Raw genomic sequence first — 16,516 nt, 5'->3', positions numbered from 1 at the left:
GACTGTTGTGGTTGGTATTTCAAACTTTCTTTTTTTTTAAAAAAAAAGAGTAATTTCATTACATTCTATACACTTAGTAGTTAGTACACAACATCAGAACATAGACAGTCAATAAATAACTCCCGCAACTTAATAAATATATATTGCGTAATAAATAAAATATGTATTGCAAATCCCACGCGAACCCGATGGCCCCTTAGTTGGGCTCAAATTGGTCGTCCTGGAGCCCGAGCCTGGCTTAGGACCAAGAAGGCCCAAGCGCTTCGTTAAAATATTCTTGTGGAACAGTTGGTTAAAATGTTCTTCTAAGACGGACGGCGTATGATCGTTCACCTACATCACATTGACTACGCTTTAACGGAAATATCACGCCGCGCCGTAGATCAATGTATCACCCAACAAGGAGGGTTCAAGTTCTCCTTGGGAGAGGACTAGAGGAGTATCCGGAGAGGAGAGGGTGGAACGATGGCCGCCGTGGTTGCTGCTCGAAGAGTTCTTCGTCGCTCTTTGCCTTCTTCTAGGTGTGCCCTAAGGCTTCTTGCATCTTCTCCAATTTCGATCTTTTCTCGTCTCTCCAGGTACAAGCCGCTCTTAACCCCTGCTTTTCGGCTGATGGTTTCCTCGTACTTGCTCATAACGTTTCTTCTTTTCTAGTGGTAGGAAGAGTATTTTGAGATATACCCGAAGGTTTCGATCTTTTTTTTTTTTTTTCTTTCATGTAGGGTTTTGCTCTTCGCAACTGTGGTTTTTAGTTTTGATTCTTTAGTTTTTCTAACTTTTATTGGGATTCCTCTTAATAGTATCTCATAGAGTTAGATATCAATTTGAAGTGGTAGGGAGAGTAGTTTGAGATACCCATCTGAAAGTTTGTCTTTTTAGTTTATGCGGGCTTCTTTTATGTGGAGTGTTGCTAGTTTGGTTTTGAATGGCTTATCTTTCCTTCTTTTTTTTTCAATGTCTGTTAATATAACTTCATGATTGGGATATCCATTTCTAAGATCACTTATTTTGGCATCTATTTGTTTTATTTGGTAGCTAGGTTGACTTCTTTTTTCTTGTCTGTTGAGTCAGTATTTTCTATTTTTTCTGATTTAACCCTTTTGGTGCATTTTGTTTCTATAAAGTTGAAGTGGAGGGTTTATTCCGTTTGTGCTCTAAATCCTGTTTCTCTACATTAACGAGCTTCCTTACCATGCATGGGAATCACTTCCTTTCCGCATTGTTATATCTTTGATAGTGTAAAAAGTTTTAAGTAGATCAATATCATTGTTGTATTTCTTGAAAATCTAATTGCAAATATGTTGAATGAACATTTTTCTGCTGTTTATTTTGTTCTTTCTTTCTTTCTTTTGTTCATTGTTCAAATATATATATGGCTAGATATTTATCGATCATTTTGGAACTCATAGGCTTCCTGCAGAGTTGGACTGTGCACAGTCTTTGATTTGTCTGCGCACCATTAATACTTCTGCATTAGAGAGGATTGACGGTGAGTTCTATCAGGACTCAAAGTCGCACAAAGGGGAGATCGTAGAAGATTGTGGGAGAACCTCAAATGGTCATCATGGTTACACTGGTGCAGAAAATATACAGCCTCATAATTATCAAGGTGGATTCTACAGACAGAAATATGCTGGGTTTCAACAAAGCCCTAATGGGAATTATGGATATAGTTCAGGACAGCCTTATCAAAGCCTTCAGGTATACAACAGTGTGAACAGAGGTGATAACCCAAATAATCAGCAAGTGTTCGACGGAAATGAAACTTCTAAAACTTCTAACGGGCATAATGGATGTAATCCAGAACAGCCTCCTCAAAATCCCAATGGATTTGGGAAATTGAACACCAGAGGTGAGATCCCAATTAACCAGCAAGTCCTTAGTGGAGAGAGATATACTAATGGGCATTACAAATATAATTCAGGACAATTGAATCAAAGTTCCATTGTATACAACAGAAAAGATTCTAAAGAAGATCTTCCAGATAATAGGCAATTTTTTAATGGTGATAAATTGGCAGATATTCATTCGAGACATGGAAGTTTTCATCAGGAAAAGGCTGCAGAGTTACCACACAGCAACCGAGCTGGGTTTCACACAGCAAATAGTGGACAGCCTTATCAAAGTCCAGGTGAATTTTACAAAGCAAATGCTGCTGGGTTTCAGCAAGCCCCTAATGGACATTATGGATATAATGCAGGACAGGCCTATGAAAATCCAGATATGTATAACAGAGTTGACCTGAGAGGCCATATACCAAATATCCAGCAACAATTTCCTGGAGAGAGCACTACAAATATTCATCCAAGACCTGGTGGGTTTTATCAGGAAAATCCTACAGAATTTCAGCACAGTAACCTTGGTGGTCAGCGTCAGCGTAACAATATTTCATTCCAAAGTGGGATAGCTTATCCACAGACCATGGAGAATAACACAGTTAATGAGGGATTATCTTCTGGAGAGTCTTCTGAATGTGTAGAAGCAAGCCATCGTAAGGGTACTATTGGTGAACTGGATGACTACTGCAGAGAAGGAAAAGTAAAGGAAGCTGTGGAAGTTCTGGCTTTGTTAGAGGAAAATGGTGTGGTTGTGGACATTCCTAGGTACTTTCAGTTGATGCAAGCATGTGCAGACGCTTCTTCTGTAGAGCAAGCAAGGGCCATCCACGAGCACATTTCACGAACAATGGTTAATATTGAAGTTGGTGTTCACAACAAAATTCTAGATATGTATACTAAGTGTGGTTTGATGGATGATGCTAAGAAGCTGTTTGAGAGCATGCCTAAGCGGAATTTAACATCTTGGGATACTATGATCAGGGGTCTTGCTAATAATGGTCTTGGAGAAGAAGCAATTGAACTTTTCTCTCAGTTTAAGCAGATGGGACTTAGGCCAGACAATGGCATGTTTGTCAATGTTTTCTTTGCCTGTGGGGTGCTAGGAGCAGTTGACGAAGGAATGTTGCATTTTGAATCAATGCAGAAGGACTTCAGCATTACCCCTAGCATGGAACATTACATGGGCATCGTAGATATGCTTGGGCAATCTAGTTATTTGGATGAAGCTCTTGAGTTCGTTGAACAGATGCCTATTGAACCAAGTGTTGATATTTGGGAGTCTCTGATGAATCTTTGTAGAGTTAATGGTTATTTGGAGCTGGGTGATCGATGTGCTGAGGTTGTTGAGCAATTAGACTCTTCCAGACTAAATGAACAAGCTAAAGCAGGTCTTTTGCCAGTCAAAGAAAAGGAGCTTGCAAAGGAGAAAGAAAGAAAGAAGGCTAACCTTCTCGAAGTCAGAAATAGGGTTCACGAGTATCGGGCAGGGGATAGATCCCATCCTGAACATGAAAAGATTTATGAACAGCTGAGGTATTTGTCAGCACAAATGAAGGAGGCTGGTTACATCCCAGATACCCGATTCGTTCTTCATGATGTTGATCAAGAATCCAAGGAGGAAGCTTTGCTAGCTCATAGCGAGAGGTTAGCCGTTGGTTATGGCCTTCTGACTAGTGCTGCCCGGTCGCCTATTAGGATTATAAAAAACCTTCGTTGCTGTGGAGATTGTCACAATGCTTTGAAAATTATCTCAAAACTTGTCGGTCGTCAACTCATTGCCAGGGATGCTAAGAGGTTTCACCATTTTGAGAATGGGGTATGCTCTTGTAAGGACTATTGGTGACAACAGCCTGTAAGTTTTATTTGCTTACCTTTATTTTAAATGAATTTTTGCATTGTTTCTTGGCAGTGATGGAAGAAGTAGCAATTGCTATTTGATCATACATATCCTTTTCATAAACATACTGATCTGGTTTTGATAAACTGCTTAAGCGTCATTTTATTTCTTAGCATTTTATTGCAAAAAGTTTACGTACTGGCTGCTCTCTTGTGCTATTCTACTTACTAGTTTCTAGCCTTTCTGCTGCAGTAAGTTGTCCACTCGAATTGAAATGCAGAAATACAAATGTTTCTTTTGTGCATCTCTATAACTTTAGTTCTTTTTCATGCATCTCGATAATTTGTGTACAATTGCTTGGCATAATGTAATGGCTAATACTTAATATTGGGCTTTTCATGAATTTATAAACAATTCTTTTTCATGATAAACCAAGCATATGCTTATCTTTGCATCTCAACTTGCAGAGTTCGGTTACATTGACTTATCTTTGCCTGTCCAACTTGCAGAACTTGGTTATTCCGAATATTGTGCTATGACACCGAAGAACTTGGCATTTATTTGTTGATGAGAAAGCTTTCAATGACCCATTATGAGATGGGCTTTATTTTGAAATTTTAGTAGTATTAAATGACAGAAGATGGGCTTAGAAGATTGAGTTTTGGATCAATCTTAGCCTTAGAAACTATGATGAGCTCATGTAACGATTGAAGTTGGAACAAAGAAGTCAGCTATGAAGTGGGAACAGCCAAAAAATTGTTTGGAAAAAAGGGATTGAAGCTCTTCAGCTCGTGTATACCCTGTGTTAGGGAGGCCAAAGATGCGTCCTGAATTATTTTCTTTCTTGGTATAGTGATTGTAAAAGCTCAGTATACCTTATACTTTGTGATGGACTCACGACCTTGTGCTGAATTAACTCTTAAGATTTAAATTATACTATTCTAATTTCCACATCAAGTATTTTCTTTTGCTTATAAATTACAGTGCAAACGTTTGCTCTCATTTTTAGAAGTTATATCTCAAATTCTTCTTTTGGAGGCCAAAGTATTATATGCTTTCATATTTGTAATGCCCCACCATATTTCTTTCTAGTCGAGCATATCAATTTCTTGATTCCTGTTTGAACTAATTTAGATTGTTCAAAATGCTATATAATCAAATTACTCAACTCGGATTTTAGGATATACGGATTGTAGAAAAATGATAGCATGAGGAGAATAAAAAGCGATCTATACATTACAAACTCCAATGTACATCCTGCTTTAGTGATAGCAAATCGAACAGCAAAGTAGGCTCTGAATTTAATTCCAGAAAATATAAACAAAAAATTTGCTTACAACAATAGGCAATTAACTTCAGTTTTCCCTATTCTGCCTAAGAAATTCGAGGTCCTTCATCTGCCGCTGTGCAGCTTCTTTAGAGAGAGTTTTCTGACCTGTATAACTTCTCTCTCCAGCGGAAAGCTTTTTTGCCATGGAACTGACTATGCTATCAATATTAGATCTCCCAACTGATGGGAAAACCCCATTCAGCATAATACATAGCAACTTCACATCCTCTTCTTCTACGGGATCCTGGCCAAAGCAGCACACAAATATGGCCTCAAGAGCTTTCTCCACTCGAATCTCCATTGGTATATCTGGGGTCTGAGCCTTTGACTTAGCCCGTTTCTGCATGTCAATTTGAGTTGCTTTAGGCATTCATATTAGCATGAAAGAGCAAATTAACAGACATGGATCATGATGCTATAAGAAGATGAAAAAACAAATCCAACAATGCCAAAGAAATGTGTTACATTGATAGATGAAGAATTGTTTGTTTGTTATTCATTGCATTCTGGTGCATTTGCATTAATAAATTAAATGGCCTAGAATCTCAAAGAAAATAAGTGCAGCTCTAAGGTTCTCTTATGCTATTATGCTGGTTCACGAAGGGGAAAATTCAGCAACTTCAGTTTGCAACTCTTATTCCTTCCTCAATATCATATTCCAGTGTATTTGAAGAGGATATGATATGTGTGCCAACATATTAGATGACAGAATTTATCAGGGCCAACAAGCAGAGCAGAAAGATCCAGACATGGATAAAATGTTTATCTGAATACCATACTATATATCATACCTCCTTTGCAGAAGTCATCAGTGCAAGAAAAGTCTCTTCCTCAAACTCAATATCATTAGAAATGCGAAGCCTTGCTACTCCCTCCAATATCTCTTCAGATTTCAGAAGCCCAGCACCAACAGCAGCTAACCAGCAACACAAAAGAACATACAACGGATCTCCTGCCTAGCCAAAACCAAGAACTAGACTTAATAACCAAGTACCACATACTTGGTGAATGATTTGCAAGATAATTGCACTATTATTACATTAGCAAACATAAACCAAAAACCCATGGTTCTTGCACACATTGGCATTCATAGTGCACATTTGATATGAAATGCATTTGTTTTAAGAATAATGTGCTCATTTATGTGTAATTTATTATTGATTATGATACTGCGCTCTTTATTTGCGCATTATTATACACAACGTACCTATAAACCGCACGATTACATCAAATAGATTCTGTTTCCAAGCAGCATTGTCTTCGGTCCTATGTTTGCTAATATGATTATTAAGTGGAATAATAGTGTAACAGCTTCTTTTACTACCTACAAATGCAAACACTAGTCCTTGTGATAGTTTAAAAATCAGGCAAGCATAAAGGAAATGCCTAGCTAGTGACATTAAGAAATGCACCATAAGACGAGACGGGAATCACAAACTGAGCATCGTGCAGTAAAATTAAGAAACATAAATTCAAGGGTTCTTTCTCTACTAGTTGAATAATTCCTAGGAACTTGTACTCTTAATAAGATTATATGCTATTGCATTGCTGGCCAACATTAATAGTTCGGATGTGGCGACTCTCTAGCTTCCGAAGAAAACGCAAGCATATTTGGCAATTACCAAAGGATCACTAGATATAACAATTAAGAACAATAACCCAATAAACCTACAATGCATAGCAGGAAGCTCAAAAGCTATCATTTTTATATCATAACGAAGCAAAAAGAAAAAAATGATAAATTTATGTCAGATAACCAACCCGGCCGCGTCGATCTTTGAACTCGTAGAAGGCCTGGGAGTCGGTAATCCCGCACTTCTTCCCTACTCTCCGCCGGAACTCCGCGAAGTCGACGATGTCGTCGCCGACACCACCCTCGTCGCTAAAGATCCTCGCGATGAGCCCCACCACCGGAAGAGCCCCAATCAACTTGCTCGCGATGGAGGCGGCCGAGTTAGGGTTCCGCTCCATGTAAGCCACGACCCTAAGCCCTCCGCCGTTGCCGGAGACTCTTCCGCCGCCACGGGTGGAGTTCCAGCGAGGGGAGGAGACGAAGACGAGGAAGGGATTGGAGTGGAGGAGAGAAGACGAGAGAGGAGGTTTTAGGCTTACCGTAAGGATTCCCATGGCGGTGATGGAGAAGCGAGGATGGTGGTGCTCTCGCTTCGTTATCTCTTGAGAGAAGCAGGGGATAGGATGACCACACCGTTGGTGCGGTTACCGCAGTTTAAGTAATTGCTTCAGTAAGCTTGTATGGGACATGAGAGAGAGTGAAACACCTAAATCGGACATGAACTCGATTCACTATTCTGACCAGGTACAAATCTTATACTTCCTTTTCCTTCTTCCACACAACTATGTAAATTATAATATTTATTTTATCAATTGGAAAAGATTAAAAAACTAATGGCTAATTCATCGACATGATTGAAGCAGCCCATCGGATTTTTCATTTTTCTCCTATACATGGATTTTTGTAGCAGTGCCAATATCGTGCCGTACGACAGCACGACAGGGTAAAATAGAGTCCACCGTCCAGAAGCTAGTAATGATTATAATCACTTTGATGCACAGTAGTTGACAATAATGTCGAAAAGAAATCAACAGCACTTAATCTACTACATTTTTCAACGCTATAAAATTCCATTCTTAACATAAATTGCAATGCAAACCGCTTTTGCAAATTCTGGGAATAGCAAATAAGATGCATTTATCTCGACTTTTTGCTTATCCCTATCATTATGGACATTTATTATGAATGGCGTGTACATTTCTTAGGTCAAAACTTTATATTTGCAATCTGCTTTCGTATTTACTGCCGACCACGATCTAGCTTCCACCTTTGCTATTGACAGATGTTGCCATTAGCTCCAAGATATTGGCCGTGTCAAGTAAATTCCAACTGCTTACGTCTGTGCTGCGCTGGATAATATTGGAAAAAAGTTGCTCAGGTTCACTAGTGTCGCCAGTAAAATTTGCTCGACAGTCTGAAACTTGAAGATTATTTACAATCTTTGACGGATATAAACATCTTAAGTGCCATCTGCAAACACTATAATCAGAACACACTTCCTTATTCTTCATCACTACTGCAAGGCGTGGCTGATTCTGTCATGCCATCTTCCAGCCTCACACTCTCAAATTCTTCAAGTAGCAGCTCTCTTATTCTCCGTCGCAACCCAGAAGCCTCTTCAGGTTTGAACCACTTTCGACCAAACTGTCAGAGCAACAGGCCGCAAAGAAAAAAATGAATGAATGGAAAAGAATAATCACTTGAGTTGAAGCATCTGAGTAATGCTTATCTAACCATGTCAAGATCTCTTCTTTTCAGCCTTTCAGGTGCCTCTCTAATAAATCGCTCAATGAAGTAAAGCACAAAAAGGCCACAATCGTACTCGTTTTTCTGCTGGGGCACCTGGTGTAAGTAGACATTAAGTCATGATTAGATTTTTGGTGTATTGTAAGCAGGTGACTGCCATCATAGAAAGCATATTGCTGGAATTGAAAGATCACCACTGGACGAAACAACTTGAACTTACAAACTTTAGAATTATAGTTTTGGAATGAATATAAGCAATTACTTTCTTGTATTTAATAGGAATTCTCATTTGAAATTGGAGTGTCAAAGGCAAATTAAATAACAAGTTGTAAAGAAGGTATTAAAGTACAAGATTAAAATCCAAATGGTAAGTCATTAAATACTCTTGCAATTGTCATGATACATCTCCAGCCCTATCATCAGATTACACTTTAGGCAGTTATATGGACAACCAATATAAATAGGATACCTCATCTTACTCCTTAGCACCAGAATACAGACAACCAATATGAGCCATATGGACATCCTTATTTGCAAGAGACTATTAGCAGTTCCATATAGGGTCTCCATACCTGACAGCTATATAGGTCATAACTCACAAGACATGGACAAATGGTTTAAAACTCTGTATTTACATGAACATCAAAAAAGTCATAGATGAAACAAACATATGATGGTAGTGGTATTCTATTAGCACGATTATAATCGTCTTTCTAGAATGAGATGTTTCACTTTCATGTCGTTCACTTAAAAGTAGATCATATCAATAAATAGAACAAAACTTAAAGCATATCAGATAGCATGTGAACATCTCAAAAGATAGTTCCAACTTCCAAGAAGTGCTTCTACACACATTTTCATGACAAAACTAGATTGCCTAAATTAGCTGATAAATAAGAAAGGCTTCTCCAATCATATGCTTACCAATGCTGAAATTGATTTTGTTACCTATGTGGTTCCAACACATTGTTTTGAACAATTACCAGTATAAACTATCGAAAACTTTTTCAAATTGCTAATCAGGTTATTTACAGTATTTACCATTACTTTTTCCTTCTGAATCTTATCTGGAAGATGTTTCCATATCCTTTCTGGAATAGGAATACCTGGAGAAGCATTCCGAATTACATGGTTCCATTCTTCTATAAGAAACCTGCAATGTATAACAGGACTTGCGCATTGTTATCGACGCTTTACTCAAGCGAGTCAAGCAATGTAAATTTAAATTACTAAAGCCAAATCTTGCAGATGCCCCATAAATTTTAAGTTCTGTAAATGCCAGTATCAACTATCAAAGTATCAAGTACTCTTTCAGAAATTCCCATTCTTCATTAGATATAAATTATCAACTAGAAAATCATCCTAAAGATAAATGTCCCCAAGATAAGGTCATTGAGGTGGACAATGGAGTTAGGAATATTACTGGATTGTTTCCAAGGCTTGAACCCATGGCCTCTTACACGAAAGGTGCAAGCCTCACCATCCCACCAAATTTTTTACATCAACAGTCCTGTAAATATTTCTAGGAAAATAAAATATAAATATGCAGAAGGATAGAGCTTAAAATTCTTTATAATGCCAACACCAATAAGTGGGAGCAAGCTGATAACATGTGAGAGGATTCTAGTTGAGATAAGCCTTGTAGGTCAAGATACATGTGAGAACATAGGCAGGCGTAAGCCCACCCCCCAAAGATTGTGAAAGACTGGAAGCATAGAAGATGACTCTTTTTGTTGTTATAGACCTATGATTATGAAATTGGTAAGAGTTTTTTATCATGTTGTATTGTTATTTATTTTATATATTTGGTTGTGATTCTTGTGAACTTGTTATGGTTGTAAATTGTGAATTGTGGTTATGTTATTTAATATTTTGATGTAGTGCATCATTACAAATTTTATATATACTAGATTGGTATTAAAAACAAATATATATTATATATAATATTTTTTAATTTTTTATATAAAAGATGTTAGACCACCTTATCGCCCGCTTTCTACCTTGGTGCTAGATGGTAGGGTAACTGCCCGCCACCCGCCACCCGTGACCTCTTTTCAAAACATTGATGATATCTAAAAATTATATGATGTGAAGTGCACAATAATTTAATCAAAAGACTGAAGTACAATAGCAGGTGCTTACCATGAAACAGTTTTAAAAATTGAACTGCTGGAATGAAGCCCTAAAGAGTCCAAATGAAGTACAATAGGTCCCAATTCATCTTCTTTTCCTGGAAGACAAATGATGGCCAGGCTCCAGTGCAGACTGGTCACATACAGAAATTCAATCAATTACTACTAAAAAAAAATCTGAAAATGGCATAAAACTATAGATTCAATAAATTCCACATTAAGTTGCAAAAAGGAAAGCAATAAACAGTGAACAGCATAATGTGATGAGGAGTATCATATGTGTGGAACCTTGTGCAAAATCAGAAAACAAGTGGTTCCGAATAGAGAGTACAGTATTATTTTTGTTATCATAGCTTTCAAAGATAAAGGTAGAGAAAGATGCCCTTGCAAAATAGCACATAAAGATATGGCTGAATACATATTAACCTTCCCAAAGCTTCAACTAGAAAGAATCATGTGCTATGGGATGCCATTTTTCATATTTATGTCAACAAACATTTACAATAGAGAAACAACTTACTTTCCATGAATTGGCAAAATGATATATGCCTTGTCAAATATACTGACACCTTTCCACCATCTTCTCAACTTTGAGAAATGTGGGCTACCGTTATCCTAGAATTCATGGAAATACAAGTCAATCAAATATTTTTGGATAAACATTAGCTCTCTGGGGATAAATAGGACACTCAGAAAGAATATGAGTGAGAAAACATTCACGAAGAAAAATATGCAGGTAAATAAAATTACCAGGACAAAAATACAAATAAACATATCACAAAGTTACTTACAACAACTCTACTAGTCAATCAGGAATATTTAGCTTTACAAGAAATTAAAAAAGACAAGCGCAATGGCGGATCTAGCATTTATTCCAAAAGGATATTAGCATAGTTCTAACTCAAATGCCTTAAATTTCTTATAAGGATCTAGTCCCAGTAACAACTGTAACAATAAGATGCAATAGTAATATATCCAGCAAAACAAGGTAATTTTCAAATTGTACAGAATGATAGAACATAATATTTAGTAAGGTAATATGATGCTGATAAAAAGAATAGATGTCTTTGGACCACCCTGGGAGAATTTTGATGCTTAGTAGAAATGTATGCAGTCTTGAAAAAAAACTTTTGATGTTTATGGCGCCAGCCTGACACCAAGTTCTGATACTCCAAATCTATGATTGTTAGGGAAGGCCTCAAATTATCGAAGATGATGATTAAGTTCCAATTGAAAATCTCATCATACTTGTGACTTGTGTATCTTCTAATGCTAGTTTTCTGATGCCTCAGTGCAGTACAACATGAGACTTGCACCATTACAGGCTTACAGCCCTAATCGACAAGGACTATCAGTTAAGTTTTAGATAACATTGAATAACATCTTCAACACTCTGTCTCATAAAATTAACTTAAATGAACTTGAAATATTGGACTTCGCTCAAACCTTTCCACACAGAGCTTCCTCAAGTTTCTTGTAGAAATACGTGTTAAATATGTAATAGTCTCCTCTTAGGCCTTGTGCTGGAAATATTGATCTTTGAAGGTACCTGCCAAAACATTAATGGTTGAGAGGAAATGAGGAATACAACAAAACCAAAACCATTCCAAGCCTAAATGATAGAACAAGACATAAGAAAATTCTGAGATATCCAGAATTAATTGCCATAAGTCCATAACACCAAACTAGTCAGCCATGACAGCTAATTTAAGAGACACTAACTAACATAAAATGGAATCTGTCACTTAAAGTGGCACTAAATCTTGTCTGTTGCATCCAAGAGATTATAGATTCAAGTAATGATAATAGGTTAACATCATCCTCAATACAAACAGTATGGTGATGTACATCTTCGCTCCTCAGACTCAACATTGGCAGGAGGTTTATGCAATAGCATGCCCCTTCCTAAACTAATATAGAACTGCCAGATAGGGCATCCTTATCTACAGAAGCTAAATATGAATTATACAGGATATGGGACCGCCTACAGGAAGATTTTCAACTATTTCAGCTCTACAGGTTAATACAATTAGTATATCAGAAGGTCATCTTGTATTTTGGTCTTCTCAAACTGCTGCTATCCTAGTCCTCCAAAATTTTCTTCTCCCTTGTGGCACCTTCAGCTTAACTAAAAAGCACTGGTTACTGTTGCACCATCTTGTCTCTGTCAGACATGTCCAAACAATCTTAAACGAAAATTTCCTATTTGGCACATACCATTTTTCAGCAGGAAGTTGTTCCTTCCTTTTAAAAAATACCACTTATCCATCTCAACATTCTAAATTCAGCTCTACTTATTCTCCAAGCATGTCGTTTCTTAACTACAATAATGCACTAACTCAAATGTCACAAAACTCGCACCAACCAGGTATGGCTTGTTCTTAAACAAGTATACACTGGTTGACCAAATAATGGATAGACCTATTCAGTATACTATTATCAGTAAAGACATAAAGAATCTGCAATTCCAAGTAGAATGTTGGATTTTGACCATCTATCTTCTGTGCTAACACACTATTATAATAGTTCCAGAAGGATTATTTAATTACAAATGTACATTTAATAAAAGATGGATCACTGCAGTGAAAGAATATAACAGCAGGACAAGTGGACATATTTAATAGAAAGTCCGCATTCTCATAGAGAGTCACCTGAGACAGCTCAACTGCTGGAAGAAAACCAGAAAAAATAATATGATAAAAAGGGTATCTATGCTCCCAACACAACAAGCACTTCCAAGAAATATGGAGATAAGCAGAAGGAACAATTAACTTACTGAATGTAAAAGTTCATGATAGGTGACGACAAATATGATTCACGATCTAGACATTCTATATCTGAAGAAACAAGCTCGACAGCTTCCGGATCATTCCTGTTCAAAGGAATAAGATATCAAGCAAGAGGGAACATTTGGTTGCCACATAATCTTCACGAGTCTAAATAAAGGTTCACCTTGAAGGATAGAAAATCTTAGACTCCTTCCTGGAAGTACAAGTTTAGTTAAACCAACAGCAATATCTAAAGAGCTCAGTGTGGCCGTACTACACAAGAAAAGGCAGAGCCCAGTTGTGATGAGAATATATGTAGAGAATTTACCATTTTTTAGGCATGTCATCATGTATTGATTCTATTACTTGTACATCATCATCATCCAAAAGAACCACGTCCTGTTATCAGTAGAGAAAATAACTTGATTATAATATGATTGTCATCGGAAATGCTTGCAGATAAGCTAGAAAAAGAGAAGGCACTAAACATGCAGCAGAAAGGAATAAGAGCTCTACAAAATTATTCAGACAGGCAACTACACCTTCAATATCTGTCTTTTGCATACTTAATGTCAGAATTGATGCCTTTTGACTCAAGAGCATAATCTCAGGATTAAGGAGAATGAAACATAGGGCTTTCAAACATAGTATGTTTTGAACTTCTTTTAAATTAATAGATATCAGCAAACTCACCTTTTCAAGATCCAAATGCTGCGAACTACAAAGATTACACGCCTCCGCCCTGCAGGAAAGAAAGAAATTAGCATGTTTGTAGAATATTAACATTTCAATATAGTAATATCTATACAACATTACTACACTTAATTGCATATTACAGAAAGAAAATTGTGATACATCTGACTATCTGAGTACACTAAAGCACACGAGCTACTTGGACAATAATAGAAATCCTCAATAATCTACCATGGTAGATAAGAACAAAGAATATTCTCTTCAGAGTTCAGATGTAAGAGACACAAATAACATATTTTTTGTTTACACGTCTACCTATATCAACATTGATACATGCATGCATACATCTATATTGGGAGCATGAAAGAAGAAAACCTCCAGCTTCGAGAAACGTAACATATTTCCACAGTACAAATTTATTGCCCTTTTTCTTTTCTCTTTCCAATTAGCACTTTACTATTTATGGGCGGTAAACTTTTCTGGGACATAACATAGCCAAAATAACCAGTTAACCACCCATCAATATGGTAAGAATGTTGTGTTCTTCTTTGGAGATTGGCCAAAGAACAAATATTCAAGAGATAAAGATCATGCATCGCAAACATGACAAGGAACACTGGTACTGAAAAAAATTATTCAGCTTAGAGCAAGATAGTAACATAAACATTGTACAAGGCATAAGAAAGAAGACCCTTAATAATCTATCCAATAATGACAGACAAATGATTTCGTCAAAGTACAACTAAAGCAATTGCATATACAGAATTAGCACCTCATTCAAGTTAAACAAACCAAAAGTGAGATTTATGGTGTGTACAAAGAAAGACCATTATATTCTCCCTTACTACACTTACTGAGGTTATGAACATACATTTCCATTCACAGCTACGTCCTAACACTAGCAGCTGTCTTCCTAGTCCTTAAGAGAAACACCATAAGTACATAATATCTGAAAAATGACCACCAGCAACTTTTTAGTTAATAATTAATACAAAATTGAAGCTTACCCATAGGATCCTCTATTATGAGGTCTTGAGGCCCCCGCATGATCTTCTGGAGTCTACAAGAAATGGATCCATCATTAGGTGTACGAAAGACGTAAACTCCATTACCAGATCATGTCTAACATAGTATAATCATCTGTCTCCCATGAACTCCGCCATGATAGAATCATTCTGCAATATTGTTTTGGTTTCACCTCCTTGTCACGAAATTCTCCGTTGTGTTGTTTGAAACTTTCTCTCCCTAAAAATAGAAGCTTGCAAGACTGATATAGGAGACAAAACTTTCATGGGCTCCAGAACTTATATGGATATATCTGAGTTAGAATAAGTCGTTTAATATTAAAATTACAATTAACCCTAAACTTCCAGATTGCAACAGTTAGTGACTATTTCCCTCCACGACATGATAAACCAAAATCATTGGCATAATTCCAATACATGCCACGCAATTCCTTGCACATAATTCCAATAAATTCCTTCTTTACATAATAAATTTATTAATCCCCAATTCTCTCTCAGAACCCCAGCAACCAGTCCCAAAAAGAAACAAAACCCCAGATCTCCCCTTCCTCCTCTCCGTTAATCAATCTGCGACATACCTTATTAGACTTCGCAACCGTTCTCCGGTGGAGTTCTTCCTCCAAATGTCGGCGCCGAGATTGAAGCTTCTTCCCTCCGTCGGGAAGCTTGCTACCGGCCATACGGTTCAGCCGTCGGATCTTCTCTAATATCTCCTGATCGGAGAGACCCGCCAACTCCGGCGCCTCCTCAGCGATATCATCGCCGGCGATCACCTCCAACTCCGGCGATGGAGCGTCGTCTCGCACGGGAAGGAGATCGTCCCAGTCCAGCTTTAACATCACGCAGCGGGGCTGCCAACCGCCAAAATCCACGACGAAAACGCTTGAGAGCGACGGACGAAAATGACGGGGTTTTATATGCCACGATTGTAAATTCTATTATTATTTTCTTTTTTTCGGATAGTGAGTAAAGGCGTCGTAACGCCTTAGGCTTATATTGGTTTTTATGTAATTAAGCCCTTTTTTTCCGATCTTCCGTAACAATTCACCATTGTCTTCACCGTACGAAGTCTCCCACGAATTATTTTTACCATAGTTCACTTCAAAATTTAAATACAAATTAAGGTGAATTATACTATGATAGTTTTAACTCAAAAAATATATTAAACCAGACAACAAATTTTAAAAATAAATTATGTGAAAACGATTTCAATTTGATTTTAATTTTTTCTAAAGCTAATACTTCCTCACTTTTGTCCTATCTATAACTTAGTTTATTATCCTTTTTGCCTTTCTTTTCTATAACTTAATTTCCTTGATCAGAAGATAAAGAGGGGAAGAGACAAAAGATAGCACCTAGACTTATTCTAGAGGAAAGGAATGCGAATTTTCTCCATATTGAATCAGTATCAATATATATAAATATAAATATTCTTCCTAAAGAAAAAATTAACTTCTCCTTTCAAAACAACACCTAAAATTAATCCGGTGATATTTTCTTAATAAAAAATTTAACGGATACTAATTAATTGCTCTCAATTGGAATCCGTTCATCATAGAAGGGAATAATGCGTT

The 16,516-nt window shown here is 37.1% G+C and overlaps 3 protein-coding genes across 3 annotated transcripts; 1 reads left to right on the top strand and 2 right to left on the bottom strand.

Moving 5' to 3' along the window:
• The first annotated feature begins 391 nt into the window (after positions 1-391).
• On the top strand, positions 392-4,644 carry LOC140764294 (pentatricopeptide repeat-containing protein At4g32450, mitochondrial-like). Its single transcript, XM_073102776.1, has 3 exons — positions 392-578; positions 1,410-3,690; positions 4,185-4,644. The coding sequence occupies exons 1-2, from the start codon at positions 466-468 to the stop codon at positions 3,679-3,681; spliced, it is 2,385 nt and encodes a 794-aa protein (XP_072958877.1). The 5' UTR covers positions 392-465; the 3' UTR covers positions 3,682-3,690; positions 4,185-4,644.
• A 240-nt stretch (positions 4,645-4,884) lies between these two features.
• Positions 4,885-7,231, bottom strand: LOC140761443 (photosystem I assembly factor PSA3, chloroplastic). Its single transcript, XM_073098772.1, has 3 exons — positions 6,767-7,231; positions 5,797-5,961; positions 4,885-5,345 (listed from the first exon to the last, which is right to left on the bottom strand). The coding sequence occupies exons 1-3, from the start codon at positions 7,130-7,132 to the stop codon at positions 5,031-5,033; spliced, it is 846 nt and encodes a 281-aa protein (XP_072954873.1). The 5' UTR covers positions 7,133-7,231; the 3' UTR covers positions 4,885-5,030.
• A 320-nt stretch (positions 7,232-7,551) lies between these two features.
• LOC140765684 (ubiquitin-like-specific protease 1D) lies at positions 7,552-15,838 on the bottom strand. Its single transcript, XM_073104889.1, has 12 exons — positions 15,521-15,838; positions 14,925-14,977; positions 13,918-13,966; positions 13,553-13,623; positions 13,409-13,438; positions 13,233-13,328; positions 11,903-12,005; positions 10,977-11,071; positions 10,467-10,589; positions 9,366-9,477; positions 8,313-8,420; positions 7,552-8,222 (listed from the first exon to the last, which is right to left on the bottom strand). The coding sequence occupies exons 1-12, from the start codon at positions 15,779-15,781 to the stop codon at positions 8,079-8,081; spliced, it is 1,245 nt and encodes a 414-aa protein (XP_072960990.1). The 5' UTR covers positions 15,782-15,838; the 3' UTR covers positions 7,552-8,078.
• Between the last annotated feature and the right edge of the window lie 678 nt (positions 15,839-16,516).

Source organism: Typha angustifolia, chromosome 1 (assembly GCF_048772165.1).
Source record: "Typha angustifolia cultivar Huaian chromosome 1, ASM4877216v1, whole genome shotgun sequence".
NCBI lineage: Eukaryota > Viridiplantae > Streptophyta > Magnoliopsida > Poales > Typhaceae > Typha > Typha angustifolia.
This window is presented reverse-complemented; position numbering and strand designations above follow the sequence as displayed.

Bases quoted from the DNA above. Each gene is read 5' to 3' on its own strand.
- LOC140764294 (XM_073102776.1), top strand. From the start codon at position 466: ATGGCCGCCGTGGTTGCTGCTCGAAGAGTTCTTCGTCGCTCTTTGCCT. The intron at 579-1,409 runs GTACAAGCCGCT...TGGAACTCATAG, and splicing joins ATCTTTTCTCGTCTCTCCAG to GCTTCCTGCAGAGTTGGACT.
- LOC140761443 (XM_073098772.1), bottom strand. From the start codon at position 7,132: ATGGGAATCCTTACGGTAAGCCTAAAACCTCCTCTCTCGTCTTCTCTC. The intron at 5,962-6,766 runs GTTGGTTATCTG...GGTTTTGGCTAG, and splicing joins TCAAAGATCGACGCGGCCGG to GCAGGAGATCCGTTGTATGT. The intron at 5,346-5,796 runs GTATGATATATA...ATTGACATGCAG, and splicing joins TGATGACTTCTGCAAAGGAG to AAACGGGCTAAGTCAAAGGC.
- LOC140765684 (XM_073104889.1), bottom strand. From the start codon at position 15,781: ATGTTAAAGCTGGACTGGGACGATCTCCTTCCCGTGCGAGACGACGCT. The intron at 13,439-13,552 runs GTAAATTCTCTA...TTGTACTTCCAG, and splicing joins GATGACATGCCTAAAAAATG to GAAGGAGTCTAAGATTTTCT. The intron at 11,072-11,902 runs GTTTGAGCGAAG...CATGAATTCTAG, and splicing joins AGGAAGCTCTGTGTGGAAAG to GATAACGGTAGCCCACATTT.